The 20,548-nt window shown below is 53.4% G+C and overlaps 1 protein-coding gene across 3 annotated transcripts in view; it reads right to left on the bottom strand.

Annotated features, from left to right (window-relative positions):
• The window catches only part of DNAH9 (dynein axonemal heavy chain 9), a 98,127-nt gene that overhangs the window by 12,996 nt on the left and 64,583 nt on the right, over nucleotides 1–20,548 (bottom strand). For all 3 annotated transcript variants that reach the window (XM_032976014.2, XM_076052857.1, XM_032976016.2), the window contains 15 exons: nucleotides 19,115–19,257; nucleotides 18,029–18,190; nucleotides 16,830–17,063; nucleotides 16,120–16,380; nucleotides 15,052–15,282; nucleotides 14,732–14,926; nucleotides 11,408–11,527; nucleotides 11,084–11,272; nucleotides 9,228–9,463; nucleotides 7,041–7,163; nucleotides 5,991–6,195; nucleotides 4,810–4,974; nucleotides 4,124–4,264; nucleotides 2,547–2,717; nucleotides 1,527–1,649 (listed from right to left, as the gene is read on the bottom strand). In XM_032976014.2, the coding sequence (XP_032831905.2) occupies nucleotides 1,527–1,649; nucleotides 2,547–2,717; nucleotides 4,124–4,264; nucleotides 4,810–4,974; nucleotides 5,991–6,195; nucleotides 7,041–7,163; nucleotides 9,228–9,463; nucleotides 11,084–11,272; nucleotides 11,408–11,527; nucleotides 14,732–14,926; nucleotides 15,052–15,282; nucleotides 16,120–16,380; nucleotides 16,830–17,063; nucleotides 18,029–18,190; nucleotides 19,115–19,257 (2,699 nt within the window). The remainder of the gene's footprint in view (nucleotides 1–1,526; nucleotides 1,650–2,546; nucleotides 2,718–4,123; nucleotides 4,265–4,809; nucleotides 4,975–5,990; nucleotides 6,196–7,040; nucleotides 7,164–9,227; nucleotides 9,464–11,083; nucleotides 11,273–11,407; nucleotides 11,528–14,731; nucleotides 14,927–15,051; nucleotides 15,283–16,119; nucleotides 16,381–16,829; nucleotides 17,064–18,028; nucleotides 18,191–19,114; nucleotides 19,258–20,548) is intronic.

Raw genomic sequence — 20,548 nt, 5'->3', positions numbered from 1 at the left:
CAGTGACCGTCTTCGTTCGATGGCTCGCCAAAAATCCACATGATGATTCATGTTCCTTGACGAGATCAGGTACGGCGCACGAAGGCGTGGTGTAGTCAACGCCACGCCCGGCCGCCTTTGTCTCCCCAGTACTGATGTTTACACAATGCACCACGTACTTCATTTAGGCTAAGTCGAACTAGAGGAGGCCTAGGAACCAGTTAAAGTATTCGGTTCGTAACGAAGAGCACAAACCACTACACCACCGTCCCCCACAAAGACAAAGATCCCCCGTATAGCCTTCACAGACTGTAGGGGCAAGTGCTGTTAGCGAGCACCTATGAAGGCGGTACACGAGGGGGTGGGCGGCCAGCACCACGCCCGACCGACTTTGTCTCCCCAGTGGTGATGTTTACACACCGCACCAGGTACTCATTGTGAGGCTGAGTCGACCTAGGGGAGGCCCAGGACTGGTACAGATAATCGTCACTGGGTGTTGGCCGTGAGCGGGAATCGAACCCGGGTCGCCAAGTTCGTAGCGCAGCGCGCTAACCGCTACACTACCGCCCCCCACACACACTCACACAGGCGCAAGCGCGCGTGCCAATGCGTTGACCGGTGCCCCCTAATTTATGGACGTACCGACACATCTAAATTACCAACATTGCCTCTGAAGGAAAAAAAGTACGTGCACTGAATCGCGCGTATAAGAATCAATGCCTTTTATTTATACAAATTATTCCATCTAAATAACGTGGTAATATTCAATTAAACAGATAATTACGTCACGGAAACGATCGTGGCTAATGCCCACGCATTTGACCACATCAGCCGCAACGCGCCCCATCTCGGGAGAACCTGGACATCGCCAGGGCAGGCGGGCGGTGCGCACGCCGCTTCGTCACGTGCAGCCGAACGGTTCCGAGCTACGTTGCAGGCACAGCGAGGCGCCTCCGAATTCACTGTTATCCTGCACTGCGTCTATGCTCCTCGACGGATGTTTATAGGACATCCGTGAAAAAGGGCTTCATAGCTCATCGGATTCCTCCATGAGTCGTGTAGCTCATGCAAATATGGCATTCGCCTCAACGAACTCACTTGGGGTTTTTTTACGTAAATTATTCCTGACGATGATGACGACGACGATGACAGCATGGTCCCAATTTTCCGACCGCGAGGCGGCGAGAGTTTGGTCGATTAGAACGTTCGCTCTCGCGACCCCTAACCGCAGAGCGTCGTCTCCCGTGGGCAGGGGCTCGATGGCCGGCCAGTTCGGGACCGTCACCCGTTCATCCGGGGGGACTTTGGCGTCGCGGTGGCTGGGCATGCCATGCGGTCGACGCAATACCCGCATCGCAATCCACGAGAACGTACAAGTCAAAAGGCAAATGTAACGTGACCGTTCTTTTTGTGCAGTCATTGGGTTTTACTGGGCCGAAGACCGCCGACTCTTAGAACCCAGATTAGTCGCGGGCGGACACCCGACAGTACAAATGTTCCGTGCCCCAGCGCTAAGCCGCCTTTCAGTACGGAGTGGGCACACGAACCTTTATTCCGCCCCACGACTGGTTTGACAGGAAGTCCACGGGACTGGTCACTCCCGGCTGAGCTGGGAATCTCAGGAGGAAGTCAAGCTCCTGCGGGATGATCTCACGGTTCATGAGCAGCACCTGTCGGCGAACAACGATGAAAAAAATCAGGGTGGCGGAGTAAAGTGTGGGCACTCCAGCCTCGTCCAAGGAATCTGGCCAGTGTGGAAGAGTAGGCCAAAACCTCGCCGATTCTCAAGACTCCTTTTTCGGGAGGGTCCCGCCAAGCTTTCGCAGAGAGGGGATGATGTTGCCACGCGTAGTCCCAATTGAGTAGTTTGCAGCATTTATTTTCAAGCATTGGGATGCTTTGTGCTAAAACCGGTGACATCATAGCTACGGGAAGAGAGGAATCACGGTTACGATGGAGGAAACCCACGCGGAAACATCCATTCCTTCAATTTGTTTATTCATTTTTGATTTTACTTGGTGGTAGTGGTGGTAGTAGTAAAGTTTTCGTTTGCTTGGTGGTGGCCGTATGTGGAATTTGGTCCTTCAAATAGAATTAACGTACAGCTTTATAGGGGTGCTACTGGCATGAATGTGTGATGCTGATTCTAAACGTGGAGGGGAAAACCAGAGTGCCCAGAGAAAAATCCACACAACCACGGGGGAGAGAGGGAGAGTGACACGCAAACTCCAAAAATACAACAGGCGTCGCCAGGCTTGGGATCGATCACACAACCTCCTGCATACCGGGCGAGGTAGTTAACATCTCGCCAGGGTTGGGATCGAACACACAACCTCCTGCATACCGGGCGAGGTAGTTAACATCTCGCCAGGGTTGGGATCGAACACACAACCTCCTGCATACCGGGCGATGTAGTTAACGTCTCGCCAGGGTTGGGATCGAACCCACAACCTCCTGCATACCGGGCGAGGTAGTTAACATCTCGCCAGGGTTGGGATCGAACACACAACCTCCTGCATACCGGGCGAGGTAGTTAACGTCTCGCCGACGCGCCTGGGGGTCCTCACCTGGAAGGCGACCTGTGCCGTGAAGGTCAGCTTGTCGCACTCAAAGAGCCCCCGAGTCGTGTATTGGAAAATGGAGAAGGTGATGCTGTCCATGAGGTTGGCCACGCGCTGCTTCAGCGTCTCGTCCGGCGCCGCCCGCTGCACCGCCATCTGGAACACCACGCTGAACGCCTGCGGCGGGGTGCACGCACGCACGCGGTACGACGTTAGGCCCACGTGACGAGCCGTCGCCCAAGGCTTACGATCGTTTCGATCAAAAGCATCACCATCGGTGGGTCGCCATCGGCTCCTCTCTCTCCTGTGCTCGCCGTCCGTCTCGTTGAGACTCGGCGAGGCTTTCCCCGTACAGAGAGTCGTCATCATCATCATTGTCATCGCGACCAACGTCACGTGAACCCTTTCCCATTCCGATGACGTACGTGTACGTACGTCATCGGTTTTTCCTTCGATTCCGTTCCGCTGGTGTACACATACGCCAGCTGTCGTAGAGTACGGTTGTGTCGCTACGGTTCTCTGCGGTAACAACATCTTTAAAAACAACGGCACTACTACGCCTCTCTAAATAAAATAAACGCTGAACCGCTCGCGCGTTCCCAGATTCAGCGGTGAACGGGACGGGAAAGGGTTAAATGTCATTATCATAATGTCAACTTCTTGCGTTGCACGGCATTCGCTCGCTCTCGAAGACACTGAGCCAGCACCAATAATTGCCCAAGCTCCTGCGGTCCCCTATATAGTAAGGTGATATAGGCCAATTAATGAGTGCTTATACGTGGAGGAAACCGGAGCGCCCGGAGAAATCCCCCCTGCATGCGAAGGGGAAACAGTCTGTCCCATACTGCCTTCTCCTGGTGAGCCAGGGTATGACACTTCAAAGTCCATTTCGCAGTACACAAAACCTAAGCTAAAATCGTAGCCTTAAACCAAGTGTAAGTTAGGAAGGAAATTGAGTGAAACTTCATTTTGAGTGAGCGACCTCGAGTGAGACCTCACCTTGAGTGAGACCTCACCTTGAGTGAGTGAGACCTCACCTGGAGTGAGAACTCACCTTGAGTGAGTGAGACCTCACCTTGAGTGAGTGAGACCTCACCTTGAGTGAGACCTCACCTTGAGTGAGACCTCACCTGGAGTGAGTGAGACCTCACCTGGATTGAGTGAGACCTCACCTGGAGTGAGTGAGGCCTCACCTTGAGTGAGACCTCACCTTGAGTGAGTGAGACCTCACCTGGAGTGAGTGAGACCTCACCTTGAGTGAGACCTCACCTTGAGTGAGTGAGACCTCACCTGGAGTTAGACCTCACCTTGAGTGAGTGAGACCTCACCTGGATTGAGTGAGACCTCACCTGGAGTGAGTGAGACCTCACCTGGAGTGAGTGAGACCTCACCTTGAGTGAGTGAGACCTCACCTGGATTGAGTGAGACCTCACCTGGAGTGAGTGAGACCTCACCTGGAGTGAGTGAGACCTCACCTTGATTGAGTGAGACCTCACCTGGAGTGAGTGAGACCTCACCTCGAGTGAGTGAGACGGAACTCACCTCGAATGAGCGAGTGAGCGAGTGAGTGAGAAGGAACTCACCTTGAGCGAGAACTGGTACATGGGGTGGATCTTGTTGAGGTCGTTCATGATGAAGTAGAGGAGGGAGGCCCGCGCCGCCGCCGGGCGGTAGTGCTCTCGCGCTTCGTTGATCTTCAATTCCGTCACCTTGGCCTCCTTGACCTGTTACGTCGATCGCGATGATCATCACAATGATGATGATGATGAAGAGATGTGGAGGAGAGAGGGGCGGGGGGAGTACAGCTCGGTATGAGCAAAGCAAAGCAATAGTTCACGGCCCCAAAAGCAGCTCGAGGTGCTCCCTTGGTTCCCGAAAATAAATCGGGCTGCATCAAACATCGGCTCAAATTCGCATCTTCATAAACATCACGATATAAATCTCGACGGTGACAATCCAATTAATCTCCCTCATGTCTATCGTGTCTTCCCCCCGGCCGTCCGTGCCCCCATTTGCGCCCGGGCTCTCGACCGTCCCCTCCTCCTGTTCCTACGACTGCCTCCGTAGACTGCAAAGCAAGGCCGCTGTCTGCCTAACAGCGTCATCAGTACGCTGCTACGCAACCGTCCCCTCCTCCTCCTGTGCTGCCTCCGTAGGCTCCTAACGGGGGCCCGCCGGCCGCGCGACCATCTCGAGTACGCTGCCAAGCGCAGACGTCGCGCTACATCGATCGCGGTGCACCGCGGCGGCGCCGCCGGCGAGGCCGTGCCTTCTCCTCGATCTCGGCCGCCGTGCGCTTGGTAGTCTCCAGGTTCTCCACGAGCGCCGTGTCGCCCAGGAAGTTGCCCGAGGCGGCCGACAGGCGCGACAGGAGGTTGTCCTCCAGGTTCTTCAGGGTGATCTTGAAGTCGTTCTGCTGCTTGGTCAGGTTCGACTGCGGGGAGGAGAGAGACGGCGCGCGCCCACACGTCAATCGACCGCCGCGCTTGTCGGTCCAGCACCAGGTTGGTTTAGTTTAACCAGATTCAGAATCTTTATCCTGGATCGAAAAACTCATTTCTTACAACCGCTGTTGTCCTTCCCCCGCACCTCAGATAAGCTACGTATGGTGCGAAAGAAGTTCAACATACGTACATACACACGTACAACCAGAATCACAATCTTTATTTATCCTGGAGGAATCCGACAAGCTATGAAGCTCTTCTCACAGATATCCAGTAGGGGCACGGGGTCAGAAAAGTGAGGGAGTCTCAAGGGACCAGGAGAGGAGTCACATTTGCGCGACTCTGAGCCAGGGTTATACCAAGGTGACAAAAATGAAAATATATAAAGCACAGCAATGAAGCAAAGAGAAATCAGGACAAATAAAAACAATACGGAGGTTAAATTTTGATTTAAAGCTTTCGTGACTGCAGTAATTCATATTCTTAGAATACGGAGGTTGTTTCAATATACAGCAATCTCTCACTAACCGCGTTTTTCGCATCTGCCGTATTTATGTGTCCACGGTTTTCCCTCGGCACGACGATTTGCTAACCGCATGGGTACAGAGTTTCGTCCGTCCACGGTTTGGCACGGCTTGCCTTTCCCGTACCTTTGCACTCCTTTCGTGCTTTTGTATTGTGTTTGTTGTTGTAACGTTCTGACCCCCCCCCCACCGTGCGCCCCCCTACTGGGCATCTGTGAAGTAGACCTTTGTAGCTCATCGGATTCCTCCCATCTGCGTAATAGAGCTTTATAAAATTAATATTCCGATACTGCACTTTCGCAACGATGGTCAGTGCGGGTTGGCGAAGGCGCGGGGGAGGGGAAGAGGGGAGCAGAGTTGTTGCAGCAGCATCCGTACCGACAGCCGCCCATCCCCACCCCCATTCCCCGATCACCGTCACCGTCATCACCGCCGCCACCGCCGTCGTCAACTGTCCTTCGTCATGACGCCGCCGGCCTCACCTTCAGCTCCTCCAGGTCGGGCCGCTCCATGCTGACGACGGCGGCCAGCAGCTGGTCCTCGAGGCCGTCGCGCGTCACCGTGAAGTTGATGAGCGTGCACTGCGCCTGCATCTCGGGCTGGTAGTGCGGGTTGGCCAGCTTCGTGTGCAGGATGAGCCGGAAGCCGGCGTTGTACTCGCACTCCTTGTCGCCGATCTTTATGTACCTGCGAGCGGACGTGAGGTGCACGGGGGTGAGCAACCGCCGGTGGCCGGCGCCGCGCTGAGAAAACCCCGCCGTTCGAAAGCCGACGTCACTCGGAGGCCCCGCGACTGACGCCCCGCCGCCGTCAGGCGAACCGGGATGACGGTCACCGATGACCGAGGAGGGAAACTCATCATCGTGGAGCAACTTGAGCTGGCACCAATGACGATGTGAGTTCAGAGCCGGGTTTCAGTCACCCGTGCGCTCACCCTCGCAGCAGCAGCAGCAGCAGCAGTGGCGGCGGCTTTCGGCTGAAGTTGTCGAACAAAGACGGTCGCCACGTCGCGCGCTTTGAGGTGGACTTCGGCGGCCGTCTGGAACGCTCTTCCTTTCGATATTGGTAAGCCACTGGAGCTATGTATGCAGCACCACACCTGATGTTTACACACCAGGTATTCATTTTAAGGCTGAGTCAGCCTAGGGGAAGGCCCAGGACCTGGTTTCAGATAACCGTCACTGTCGGTGGCCATGAGCGGATTTGTAGCTCAGCACACTAACTGCTGCGCCACCGTCCCCCACCGCAACACACACAGCAATGAGCGTGACTGTTAAGAGCAACACAAAGATAACGATGCACACGACCTAGACACAAACAGTACCAGCCCTCCCTCCAGTGGAAACTTCAAGTAACTTACATTGCGCAGAGATATCCAGGGGGAAGTTCACACAAGTTGAACGCAGGACGAGCCATTCTCTTCCAAAAACACAAATGGCTCAAGCTGAAGTAAGGATTAGGGCCACGAGCCATAGGCCGCGGGATGGAACCCACAACCGCCCGCACACGAGGCGAGGTAGTCAACAACGCACCTGCCCTTCTTGATGGTTTCTCTGCCGATCAGAGGCCCCAGCACGGGGTCCACCGCCTCCTCCAGGTTCTCGATGAGCACCGTGTCTCCGGCCGACAGCGCCATCTCGATCACGTCCAGGTACCTGCGGCAGCGGCGGCAGCGAAACGGGCGCCGCACGTCGCCCGCGTCACGGCCGCGCCGAAACCGCCGCCGGCGTGGACGACGCACGCACGCCGACCGCGGTGCTCGTCGTCCGTGCGATCCGCCAACCCCGATTCCGCATCGCTCGAACAATGCCGTGGCTGCGCGCACGCGACGCTCTGAACGATCCGTCAACCCCTCTTCCATGTCGTCGCCAGCTTAGTGATTCTTTAAGAGTGCGGTTCGCCGGGGCCACCAGTCGGCCCGTGAGGAGTCCTCCAGGTGGCCCGCGGGGCTGTGATGCAAACGCGGGTTGATCCGGACGACAATAATGGCAATCTTAGGGTTATGGGTAGCTTAATCCTGGTAGTAAAAAATGTAGGTGCGCAACAAAAGGTGTACCTTTTGTCTGGAACCCACATTTTTTTACCCGTGAAATTTAATTTCAAAAATGAAGTTAGATAAACTACCAGGATTAAACTACCCTAACGCTAAGATCTAAATTACCCACGCCCCCCTCTTCCCCCGAAAGAAAAAACTTACAGCTGCGTTTTAAAAATAAAACGTAAGTATGTTCCGGTAACATGAATCGTTGTGCATGAGTGGTATTTAAAGAGGGAAGTGAATTCGCTTTGTCACTAGGGGTGGTGGGGGGGCTGGGTAGCCTGCGGAAATGTTTGCATCTGCTGAGTGGTCCGCGGGCTAAAAATGTTTGAGAAACACTGCCCTAGGCTAACGCCTGCCCTCTTGAGATTAACAAAAACAAAGATCCCCCCGTATAGCCTTTATAACACGCTGTAGGGGCAAGTGCTGCTAGCGAGCACTGATGAAGGCCAGCATTGCACACGAGGGAGTCAGTAACAAGCACCATGCCCGGCAGCCTTTGTCCCCCAAGTGGCGATGTTTACACGTCGCACCAGGTACTCATTTGAGGCTGAGTCGACCGACGGGAGGCCCAGGACCGGTTCAGATATTCATCACCGTGGCTCTCATTCCTACCCAATTAGGACTGAACGATTTGGGGAAAATATCTGATTGCGATTTTTCTGACAGATATTGCGATTTGATTTGCGATAAAAAATTAAAGTCAAGCTTCAATTCAATAATCACTGTGTAATAGATTTAAAACACGTGATGGAGCATTACCATGTGATACCATCAAAATATGAACTGCTCTATATATTCTAATGCAAGGATGAGAACTTAAAAGATATGAATTGCTTCCAACATGTATTTATAAAAATGTTTTAATTGAAATAGAACAATCAAACATAGAACAATTGTTAAGTTAAATAAATAAAGTTATAATTGAAAAAAAAACAATTCCAAAAATAAAGTAATGGGACTTTTAAAATCGCAAAAAAATCGCAGCCTTTGCGATTTGTTAATCGCATTGTTTCAAACTGCGATTTCGATTTGAAATCGATTAACCGTTCAGCCCTATACCCAATCCACCAATCTCTCTTCCGCATCAAGAGACCAAAATCCGCTGTTACGCGTATCCCAAAACACACCGTCGTGTTCATCCCCGCAAGATCCACCAACCCTGCCTCTGCTTGGCTCTAACTCGCACAAAGTGAAATATATTCGAGGGCAGCACGTGGTGGCTATGTGGTTCACGGTTCGGTGTTCGCAGCCACAATCGTGCGCGGCCGTGGTCTAAACTAAACTATAAACTAAACTACTTTTGTTATTTACCAGGTAAGGCCCACTGAGCTATACAGCTGTTTTCTCATAAGGGACCTGGCCATCACAAATGATTGCTCGATGAAGTGTGTATGCATGTATGCTGAACTTCTTTCGCGCCGCACGTAGCCAACCGCGCTAATCGGAGTGGCTTACGTTGATTATAAAATGTGGAGGGAAAACCCGGCACACCCGGGGAAAAACCCACGCGACCACGGGGAGAGAGAGAGGGAGAGAGACACGCAAAGTCCAAATATACAGCAGGCATCGTCAGGGTCGGGATCGAACCCATGAACCTCCTGCACACCGGGCGAGGTAGTTGACATCTCGCCACCGTGGCGGTCGTCCGGCGGTCGCCACTGGGGCAGCGGTCACTCACCCCCTCTGGCCGATGCGGACGATCTGCAGGCCGTCGCCGTACTTGTTGCGGATCCACTTGCTGCCCTGCAGCTGCGGGTCGACCATGAGGGGCCAGCGCTGTGTGCCCGTGAGCACCGTGGCGTTCTCGGTGGACATGCGGTCGGCCGGCAGGCCCTCGTTCTGCCACGCCGCGATGTCGGCGTCGTCCGTCAGCATCGACAGCGGGTCGAGCCCCTCCGTGATCGGGATGGGAACCTGGTGGCTCAGATGCAAGGAAATCGCTTTTTACGTTGCCATCAAACTCTTTTTTTCAATTCACCCAGGCAAGGAGGCCCACTGAACTACATACAATAAAACCTTGGATTGCGAGTAACTTGGTCTGCGAGTGTTTTGCAAGATGAGCAAACATTTTTCAATAAATATTAATTTGATAAACGAGCGAGGTCTTCCAATATGAGTAGCACGTATACGCTTTGTCTGCCAAGCGTCACATGATCATAACTGACATACGAGTGCTTTGATATATGAGGGCTTTGGATTACAAACACGTTTCCGGAACGAATTATGCTCCTCGCAATCCAAGGTTTTACTGTATATATAGCTATTTTTTCAGAAGCGACCTGGCCATCACAAATGATAGGCCAACGAAGTGGCTTATCATCGCGTGGAAATTGATAGCAGCCAAATACTTCAAACGTTGAGGGGGAAAGCCGGAGGACCCGGAGAAAAATATACGCGACCACGGGGTGAGAGAACATGCAAACTCTAAATATACAGGCATTAGTGTCGAGATGGAAGCCACGACCTCCTGTATACCAGGCGAGGTAGTTAACATCTCCTAGCCACCGTGGCGCCCCTTTAACACGGTGCAGGCGTTCGCAACAACTGTTATGATTCATATTTGAATTTGGGGTCAGATCGCCGCGTAAGTAATTTGTGTGTCGTACAACGTCCTCCACCCAACAGGGCCAATTAATAAGCGTATCAAATGATGAAAAAAATGTGCCAAATGCATTACTGCTGCTGCAGCACTACCGGTGTTTGAGAGCAATCGGCAGGCGTTTTACGATTTGGTAGTGCGACGTTTCGCCGGTAGTTACAACAAGCATCGTCAGGTAGATTGCTGGCAACTGTTGCAACTTCATGAATTGGCTGTGTCAGGTAGTGGAGGGCGGACAACACACATTTCCAACACACACTCCGGTCATCCTCGCAGCAGCGGCTTTTGGCTAGCCATCGAGCATAGATTGTCACTGCATCGCGCGCTTTCAAATGTGCTTCTGCGGCCGTCTGGAACGCTCTTCCTTTACGATATTAGGAAGCCGCTGGAGCAATGCACTTTTCAATCTAAGTTGAAAACGAATTTCTTTAGAACTGCTTGTTTGTGGTTAGTTTTTTGTCCTTCCCCCGCACCTCTGATTCACACGGCTGGCTATATACGGTGCGAAAGAAGTTTAACATACATACGCACATTTAACTTACATGTCGTTCTGACAAAAAATATCAATTATAAACCCGGAGATGGCCCATCTATGGTTACCCCACAGCTAGAGTTGCCACCCTCTGGTGTACTAAACATGCTGTCAGCCACCTCAATGAAGAGGAATTATCCCGGTTAAACCAGCACAGGTGGCAACCCACGCCCACCGCCCCTGGCTGGGCCTTACCAAGTAAGATTTTAAAAAATTGCTTCGTTTTATTTGCATATGTTTTTAAGCGATTTGATTACCTTGCTTAATTATTTCCACTCATATCTTGTTATTGTCCTCTCTGTTGTTGTAACGTTCTGGACATCTGTGCAAAAAGAGCTTCGTAGGCTCATCGCAATTCCTCCCGCAGTCCAAATCAATATTCCGATTCTCCAGCCCCCGTCACCTTCAGCTGGCTGAGGAAGGGCTTCCACTGGCCCTCCATCAGCTCGTGGCGGTAGCGGCGCGTGAAGTAGCCGAGGTAGGAGACGAAGGCGGTGATGAGCAGCACGTCCCCGCACAGCGTGTGCTCCTGGCGCCGGAAGGAGCCCACGGCCTCGGCCCAGCGCACGTTCTCCGAGGCCAGGCCACCAACCTGCGCGCCAGCAGGCCCACGGGGGCCACGGGTTTCGTTGCGTTCCTCGATGGGGGGGGGGCGGGGGGGGAGAGCGACGAACCGAACGCGGAAAGCGGAGAGAGCGCGCGCGCGTGTGCGCGTCCGCCAGCTCACCAGGCGGTTGGCGAGCGAGATGGTGAGCGCCGTGCTCTCCGCCTCCGCCTGGCACTTGAGCTTCTCGTCCGTCGCCTTCTCGAACTGCGCCGTGAGCTTGGCCAGGTTCGCGTTCAGCTCCTGCGGAGGGAGGCGGCCGCGGGTTAGGACCCGCCCGGCGCCCGCCCGACGCCCGCCGGCCAGCCCGCTCGCGACAGCGGCCTCTCCATACGCGCACGTGCGGGTCGTGCCGCGCGCCAGCCCGGCACGACGTCCGGCGTCGTTTCGCTCGGCGCGCTGGGAGCAACCCTTAGGCAAGTTAATTCACGACCCTCCCACCCCGGCACGCGTGCCGTGAAAGCGTCGGGCGCCATGCCCCGAAACAACGTCGGGCGGCTCTGCGGCAAACCTCAAACGCGTAGGTGGGAGCCCGTCTTGCCACGATGTTGGCTACAGCATTCAACTCGGTTGGCCCTCTGTTGCTCTGTTTAGCGTAGGGGTTGCGTTGTGAGGCACAACAATTCCGGGCCTCCGAGGTGGCGCGGTCGCCCAGGGTTCTGACCGATGAGCCACCCTCGCCAAGCTGCCACCTTCCGCTCCGCACGTGGGGATCCAAAGAAGCCTCCCAGCGGCACGTGCAGCGAAACGTCGGACGTCGGGCCGAACAACGCCGGGGGCGTGACGCGAAAATGCGGGTGGAGAGCTGCGCCCTGAGTTCGAGTCTTGAGTTCTGCGACTCTACTTGACTCTGCATGGTTTTCAAAACTAATCTCTCTTCATCTCCATTGTAGTTTTGCCATTGTTATTGTATCGCTATTGTTATCAGAATTGTTATTTTGCCAAATCAGGTCACCCTCGCAAACGAGACTCCCAGAGTGGTCTCTCTCTCTCTCGAGTTCCCACCTGGTGGTTCAAAAAACATCGCCTTGAAACTTGAAAAACCGATGGATCTCTAAATGCAGGAGAGAGAGACAGTCGTGACCCCTCTTAACGATAGAAATTAGTTCCACGATTGGGTCGTTAGGCGAGTATGGGAAATACGTTAAAGGCTTAATTCGTGACGAGAGCATCGAAAGTTACACTTTGTCATCTAAATAACGTACTCTATAATATTTAAACAATGGATATTAACACGTAAAGATACTAACAACATTATAAACACATAATATTAAAATAAACATGCTAAATCAATGCATTAATTAATATTTACTGTACCTACAACAGCCCGTCGTTAACAGGGGAATGGTCGGTAAACGAACACTTTGGGCTTTATGGAGGCACTACACTACTATACACTACACTACTATACACTACACTATACACTACTATACACTATCCACTACTATACACTATCCACTATACACTACACTATACACTACACTACTATACACTACACTACACTATACACTACTATACACTACACTATACACTACACTACTATACACTACACTATACACTACACTACTATACACTACACTATACACTACACTACTATATACTACACTATACACTACTATACACTACACCACTATACACTACACTACTATACACTACACTACTATACACTACACTACTATATACTACACTATAAACTACTATACACTACACTACTATACACTACACTACTATACACCACACTACTATACACTACACTACTATACACTACTATACACTCCACTACTATACATTACACTACTATATACTCCACTACTATACACTACACTACTATACACTACACTACTATACACTACATTATACACTACAATACTATACTATACAATACACTATACACGACTATACACGTGCACCCCCACCCCCGACCATCAACTTGTGACAACATCCCCCCCCCCCCTCCCATCATCGTGCTGCTGTCAAACCCCCAATGGTTTCACCTGTGTGACGGCCCTCACGCTGATGATAATAATTTACATGCAATTGTAAGGCGCCCTTACACGCATGTCTCAAGGTGCCTACGAGTCCCGTGTTGGTCTACGGGTCCAGTGTTATCGGCGAAAGTAGTCCCCCCCCCCCTCCTCTGTAAATGAGTGAAGTTCACTGCAGTAACTGCTGGTTACACAGCGGAGTAATCCGAACAGAACTGCCGAAGTGCAAAGTCGCGATGCTGCTCGGATCTCGTGCTGTGCAGAAACCCGGTCACGTGGCTCAAAAGGTGAGTTGGCCCTGAACTCGGGAACAGAGCGGAGCTAAAGGGACATCTGTGCGGGGGGGGGGGGGGAGGGGGGGGAAAAGCTTCATGGCACATCGGATTCCTTCAGCCTCAACACAGATGGCGATCCTGAGTGTGCATCGCTGTCGGTTCCGCAGCCGCGTTTTTTTAAGCGTTTTGCAAATACCAGCGTATGGGATAATTCAAATTAGGGATTTGATATTTTCCATCAATCCAACATCATCATCATCACCACCACCACCACCACTATAATCAGCCACCCATACCATCAGCGTCATAATCTCGGAGACCTCATGTACTTGCTCAGGCTTCAGGACAGGAAGGACAAGATCAAAGGGCTCGCATAATGCGCATCATGCATCATGTGCGTTGACTCATTAATCCCCCCCCCCTTCCCCACTTTGCACAAGAAGAGCGCAGAAGGGTGGTCACCACATCTACGCCTCTCTATAAGGAACGAAACAGGCGGATATTCTTTGGTTCTTTCGGTGAAGTCACGTAGGTGAAAATAAAAATAATATTAAATAAACTAAATTAAATCACGACGTTTCGATTGCTTGTGCTGCAATCGAAACGTCGTGATTTAATTTATTTTATTTTTTATTATCTTTTTCACCTACGTGACTTTACCGAAAGAACCAAAGAATATGGATCCTTGCAGTCACGAAAACTTCAAATCTAGAATGAAACAGGTGGACTCCTCCACAAATCTGGCTGTCGCCTGATGAAGCTATTTGTAATTGCTGGCGAAACGTCGTACTCGGATTGTAAATGTTGTGGCGTGGCTCTCCAACACACAACCGGTGTGCTGTACCAGTTTACTACGCTATACACTACACTATACACTACACTATACACTACACTATACACTACACTATACACTACACTATACACTACACTATACACTACACTATACACCAGTGCTGTACTAGTATACTACACTATACACTACACTATACATTACACGACTATACACTACACTACTATACACTACACTACAGTACACTACTATACACAGGATTGGTCGTTAAGAGGGCTTCTGCTGTATTAATCATTTAACCACCCGCCCCCCGACCCCGACACCCAAGACAACATCGAAACACCGGGACTCCCTCTGTGCCCCTTTCGCTGCCGGAAAAGCGGAAGGAGGCACTCACGGTGATCTTCGCCTTGATGCTCATCAGCTTATCCTGGGCGGCGGCGAGGTCAGAGTTGGCCTTGCCGAGTGCCTGCCGCTTGGGCTCCACCTCGCAGTAGACCTCGTAGAAGCGGACGATGTTCACCACCCACGAGCAGAGGCCTCCGGCCGCCAGCGACTTGGCCTGGATCATCTCGGGATTGAACGCCGGATCCTGGCAGAGAGAGGGATTCCAACTTTACGAAGCGTTGTGCGTGTGTATGGGGGTGTTGGGTGGAGGTCACGGTGTCTGTGCACGGGGGTGGAGGGTGGAGGTCACGGCGTGTGTGCACGGGGCACCTGCAGGTAGGGCTTTATGGCCTTGAGGCAGTTCTCATGAATGTTCTCCTTGTTGAAGTGGATGAGCGAGTCCAGGAACTGGTCCACCTTCGCCATCATGATCTTCCCCGCCTTCCAGCTGCGGTCCTTGGGGATGCGCCCACCGGGAGCCATGAGCACCATCACGGCCGCCGTCACGTTGGTCACGGCCGGGGGCGGGGAGCCGAAGGACTTCAGCTCCGTCAGGTTGTTCTGTGAGATTCGGGGGAAGGGGGGGTGACGGCCGGGGGGGGGGGGGGGGCGGCGCGCGGGGGGCGAGCGACAGGGTCAACGTTCACCGTGGCCGCTCTCGGCGAACGACGCGGGCCGGTGTCAAGAGGCCGCGTTTCCACGCCGCACCTTACCGCGTGGGCGTTAGCGGGAGAGCCCGGCGCTCGCAGCGCGAGGTTCGCGAGCCCCTCGAAGGAACGGCGTTTCGGGCACCGTGCGGAACAGCGCGCTCGTCAATCACACGTTTTTCATTGAATGGAAAAAAATATAAATAACAGGCGACGTTTCGGGCGATGGCGCGCTTCTCCATAGCACATGCCGTGCTATGATGCCCAACTGCCCTTCGATGATTCCAACTGTCCATCAGCCAAATCACTCGTTCATCAGCCAAATCACTCATTGAAATCACTCGTTCATTCGTCCGAGCGTCCGCCGATTACAAACACTAACAACTATATGCTATTTTTATTTTACCAGATAGGGCCTACTGAGCCCTACCAAGTGACCTGGCTATCACAAATTATAGCCCAACGAAGTGGCTTATCATAATGTGGAAATGTATAGCAGTACGAACGTCGATTATAAATGTGGAGGGAAAAATCGGAGGACCTGGAGAAAAATCCAGGCGGCCACGAGGAGAGAGAGAGGGAAACGCAAACTCCAAATATACAGGTGTCAAGGGTCGCGATCGAACCCACGACCTACTGCATACCGGGCGAGTTAGTTAACATTTCGCCACCGTGGCGCCCCGGGATTAAGCCGAGCGCCCGTCAACGCGCCGGAGCGCTCACTGAAAAACAAACCCCGGTGACGCCGCACCTTGTTGAGGGTGTTGAGGGCCTCCTGCGCGGCGATGAGCGCCGGCTCGGCCTTGGCCAGGTCCTCGGCGCAGTCTCGCTGCTGCTTGCCCACCTCCTCGGCGAACACGGCCACCTTGGCCTCCTCGGCGTCGGCGATCTCCTTCTCGCGGGACACCTTCTCCGTCTCGACGCCCACCACCTGGATCAGCTTGTCGGCGTCCTCGTTCTTCTGCTTGAGCTCCACCTCCTGCGACGCCAGCTTGGCCTTCAGGTCGTCCACCTGCGTGCGCGGGCGAGGCGGAGGGAGAGGGGAGGGGGGGGGGAGGGGGGGGGGCGGTCGACCAAGTTCAGACGGCGAGACGGCTCCGCAACTCCGGCGAGCGGGCGGCGAGCGTGGGAAGAGAGGCGAGACCGTTTCCCCCCACCCCTCCCCCATACGCTTCGCGCCACGGTGGCGAGATGTCGGTGGACCCCGTGCTCGGGCCGCTGCTCGGCAGGTAAACCATCAAGAAGGGCAGGTACGTTGTTTACTACCTCGCCTGGTGCGCCGGAGGTCGCGAGTTCCATCCTGACCCTGACGGCACCTGTTGTATATTTGGAGTTTGCGTGTGTCTGTCTCTCTCTCTCTCACTCTCCCCGTGGTCGTGTTGGAGAGTCAAAAGAAGCCGGTGGTAAAATGATTCACGAAGCCGGCCGTGTGTCCACAAGCGTCACGGAGAGGCACCGCACCTGTGCCGAGGTGCTCTGCAGCTTCTGCAGGCCGTTCTCCAGACGCTCCATCTTGGCGGTGAGCTCCGTCCTCTTGCTCGCCAGCAGGCTCTGGTACAGCTTGATCTGCTCCAGGAAGGACTTGGGCGTCGTGTAGTTGTACCGCCGCTCGTTTGCCAGGTACTGCCGCGACATCTCGTTCACGCTCGTGTGGACGAACGACATGAACTTGCTCACCGACTCCCGCACGCTCGGCTGGCGGGGGGAAAAAGCGCAGAGAGACACGGAGAGGGAGAGGGAGGAAGTAAGGCGAGAGGGCAACGATAAGAATTTGGAGGGCGCTCGCTCAAATGCCTCAGTGAATCACAGCGGCTGGCATCGGGTCTCATCTTAGACCGTTCCGATGCCCCGCTGTGGTCTAAACTATTTTTTATTTGACTGTTAAGGCCTCACTAAGCTACGTAGCTCTATCACAAATGATAGCTCAACGAAGTGGCTCATCATCATCACGTGGAAATTCATAGCAGTAGCCAAATACACCAAACGCGCGTCGATGTGAAATGTGGACGGAAAAACTGGAGGACCTGGTGAAAAATCCACGCGACCACGGGGAGAGAGAAAACATGCAAGCTCCAAATTATACAAAAAACATCAGGGTCGGGAGTTACCATCTCATCACCGCGGCCAGCCTAGGGGACCCTCAGTGGCCGCTGTCACCGTGTGGCACAAGGTGAACGCAGCGCCGGCCACAAAGTGGGGATTAGCGAGCCGAAAGGAGGAGGGTGCCGTCGCTATGTGGGCTTTCCCATTTTACCGATTTGGGAGCAATTTATCGATTTGGGAGCAATTTATCAAATTAGGCATCATGGGAAGGTGACACCGGCAGACGTGGCCTACTACTCTTTCTGGACCCTTAACGTCCACTGCGAAGCGGACGGCGCGTACTTTTTGTTTATATTTTAGCCGTTAAAGCAACCGCGGCACAAACCACGGTGCCTGCTCCTTGTCCGCAAGCGACCCGGGAAATATATTCCGTCAAAAAAAAAATTAGGCCGCCCACCCCGACCCGGGAGAAAAAGTCCGAATTTGCGGCCGCCGCGGGGCCGAACCGAAATGAAGTAGCGGGGCCTTGTCCTGCCCTTGTGCGTGACGCTCGCTGGCACTCCACAGCCCTGGGGGCTTCCGCGCGGACCCTCCGCAGCGGCACGGCCGGGGCTCACCTCGATGCTCTCCGTCTCCTGCAGGAATCGCAGGCTGACCGACTCCAGCGCCACCTGCGGCCACTCGTGGAACCAGTCGATGGCCGTGCAGTTGACCACGGCCGGGAACTTGCGGGCCCGCACACGCAGCTTGTTCCCCACGGGAGAGAAGCACAGCGCCACCTGTGGAGGGGGGGGGGGGAGGGGGGGGAGCGGCAGGGGGGGGGGGTCTTGAGACTCATAAAAAAACTATAAACTAAACTATTTTAATTTTACAAAGTAAGGCCCCACTGAGCTATATAGCTCTTTTTCAGAAATGACAGCCCAATGCAGTGGCTTATCATCATCGTGTGGAAATGTATATCAGACAAAAATTCTAAAATGCACGTTTATTCTAAATGTGGGGCAGAAAACCAGAGGTCCCGGAGAAAGATCCACACGACCACGGGGAAAACATTAATACTCCAAATATACAGCTGGCGTCAGGGTCGGGATCGAACGCACGACCTCCTGTATACCAGGCAAGATAGTTTCTACCGCGGCACCCCAGTGAGGCTGTCGTGGGGAAACATGGCTGATGTAGATGCATCAGCCATGTGTACAGCGTTCTCTGGCGGCACGTGACGTGACGGGGTACTGCAAGATCCGACGCCGTGTCCGTCCGGTGCTCGCTGAGCTGCATTGGCCTCCAGTTGCCAAACGAATACATTGTAAGGTCGCACTCATTACACACAGAGTGCTCACCACAAATTAACCACAATACCTTGCAGATCCCGTTAGGGAGCATAAACAATCATCCTCGCAACGGCTTTTGGCTAACCGTCGAACAAAGACGGTCACTGCATCGCGGGACGTTTGGCCAATACCGGTTACGTTTTTATGTTTTCTTTGAGCTATGAAAGGAAAGCGCCTCCGATCCCGCACCTCCAAATAGCGCGGTTGGCTACGTACGGTGAGATAGCAGTTGAACGTACGTGCATACAAAGCGGAGAACCCGGAGGAAACCCACGCAGAAACAGGGGAAGATATCCAACAAACTCCGCGCAGGAAAAGGCGCCCCAGGTCAGGTGTCGAACCCTGGGCGCTTCTCGCTGTGAGGCACGTCACCTTGAGGTTCCTGCGCACGCGGTCGATGAAGAATCTCCAACAGGTCTCGCGCGTGTCCAGGAGGCCGGCAGCCTTCACCTCATTGCGCACGCTGCCGATGACGTTCTCCACCTCGTCGTCGGGGAACAGGTCCGGGATCTCGCCTGCGTACGCGCGAGGCAGGCCCCACCACCACCACCGCCACCGCCGCAACAACAACAACAACGAACCGTCACATCACCATCTCCACCGCAACAACCGTCAGGTCATCGCCACCGCAACAACCGCCACATCATCGCCTACACCACCACAACAGCCATCACATCGCCACCACCGCAACAACCGTCAAATTATTACCTCCACCACCACCACAACTGTCACATCACCACCAAAACAAATGTCACATCATCACCACTACTGCAATAACCATCACATCATCACCACTGCAAAAAGCATCACATCATCACTTCCACCACCACAACAACCGTCACATCACCACAAGGCAACACTGAGAGCACCTGACAAAATCTCCATATTGCTGTACGTTCCCTAATAATACTCATAATATAAATTTTGTAGATTTGGTATACTCGCAATTGTTACAGAACACGGCGAGCAATCACGAAGGCCTATTTGGTACGTGGCACAACGATGTTGCGGCAACATTTTTTTTCTAGTTTAGCACGTCGGCTTTCGCGACCAATATCATCCATAATAGAGGTTTTTAGGTTAGATCGCGTAAATAATTTGCCAAATTTGGTCCGTGACGCCGGCACTCGGTGGCCTCCTCGCCTCGAGCGTCACGGCAACCTTGCCGTCCACAGTGAAGCAGACGGCGTGCTTTTGGTCCGGTTAATTACGCCCGTCTTGCCGGGGTGGCCCGTCCCGATTCCAACCACACACCCACGGGACGAGTGGCAAAAACGCGCTGCCGCAAGGCCACATCGACGCGCTAATATTTCCGCAGACTCGAGGCTACGCTCTGTACGGTGACATCTTGATCTTGATTGTCCTACGATCGCCCCACTGTGTCTCGATCCCTTCCTAAAGCCCAATGCATGTACGTATGTTGAACCTCTTTCGCACCGTGCGTAGCCAACCGTGCCAATCGGAGGTGCGGGGAAGGACGATAAACTAAACACAAAAAAGCAGCACTAAAGAAATTCGTTTTCAATCTAGACGATGATTGAAAAGTGCATAGCTCCAGTGGCTTCCTAATATCGGAACCAAGAGCGTTCCAGACGGCTGCAGAAGCTCATCTGAAAGCACGCGATGCGGTGGCCGTCTTTGCTCGATGGTTAGCCTAAAGCCGCTGCGGGGATGACCGGCGTTTGCGTGAGAGTTCATGCTCCTTGACGACATCAGCAAGGAATTGCGGTTCATTTGTGGCAAGCACTTTGTGTGTAATGAGTGCGACCTTGTCACGTATTCAGTTAAACACGTAGGCTTTCGCAA

Source organism: Petromyzon marinus, chromosome 58, assembly GCF_048934315.1.
Source record: "Petromyzon marinus isolate PM22_M1 ecotype Great Lakes invasive population chromosome 58, UKy_Petmar_22M1.pri1.0, whole genome shotgun sequence".
Classification (NCBI taxonomy): Eukaryota; Metazoa; Chordata; class Hyperoartia; order Petromyzontiformes; family Petromyzontidae; genus Petromyzon; species Petromyzon marinus.
Note: the sequence above shows the minus strand (reverse complement) of the source record. Positions and strands in the feature narration are given on the sequence as shown.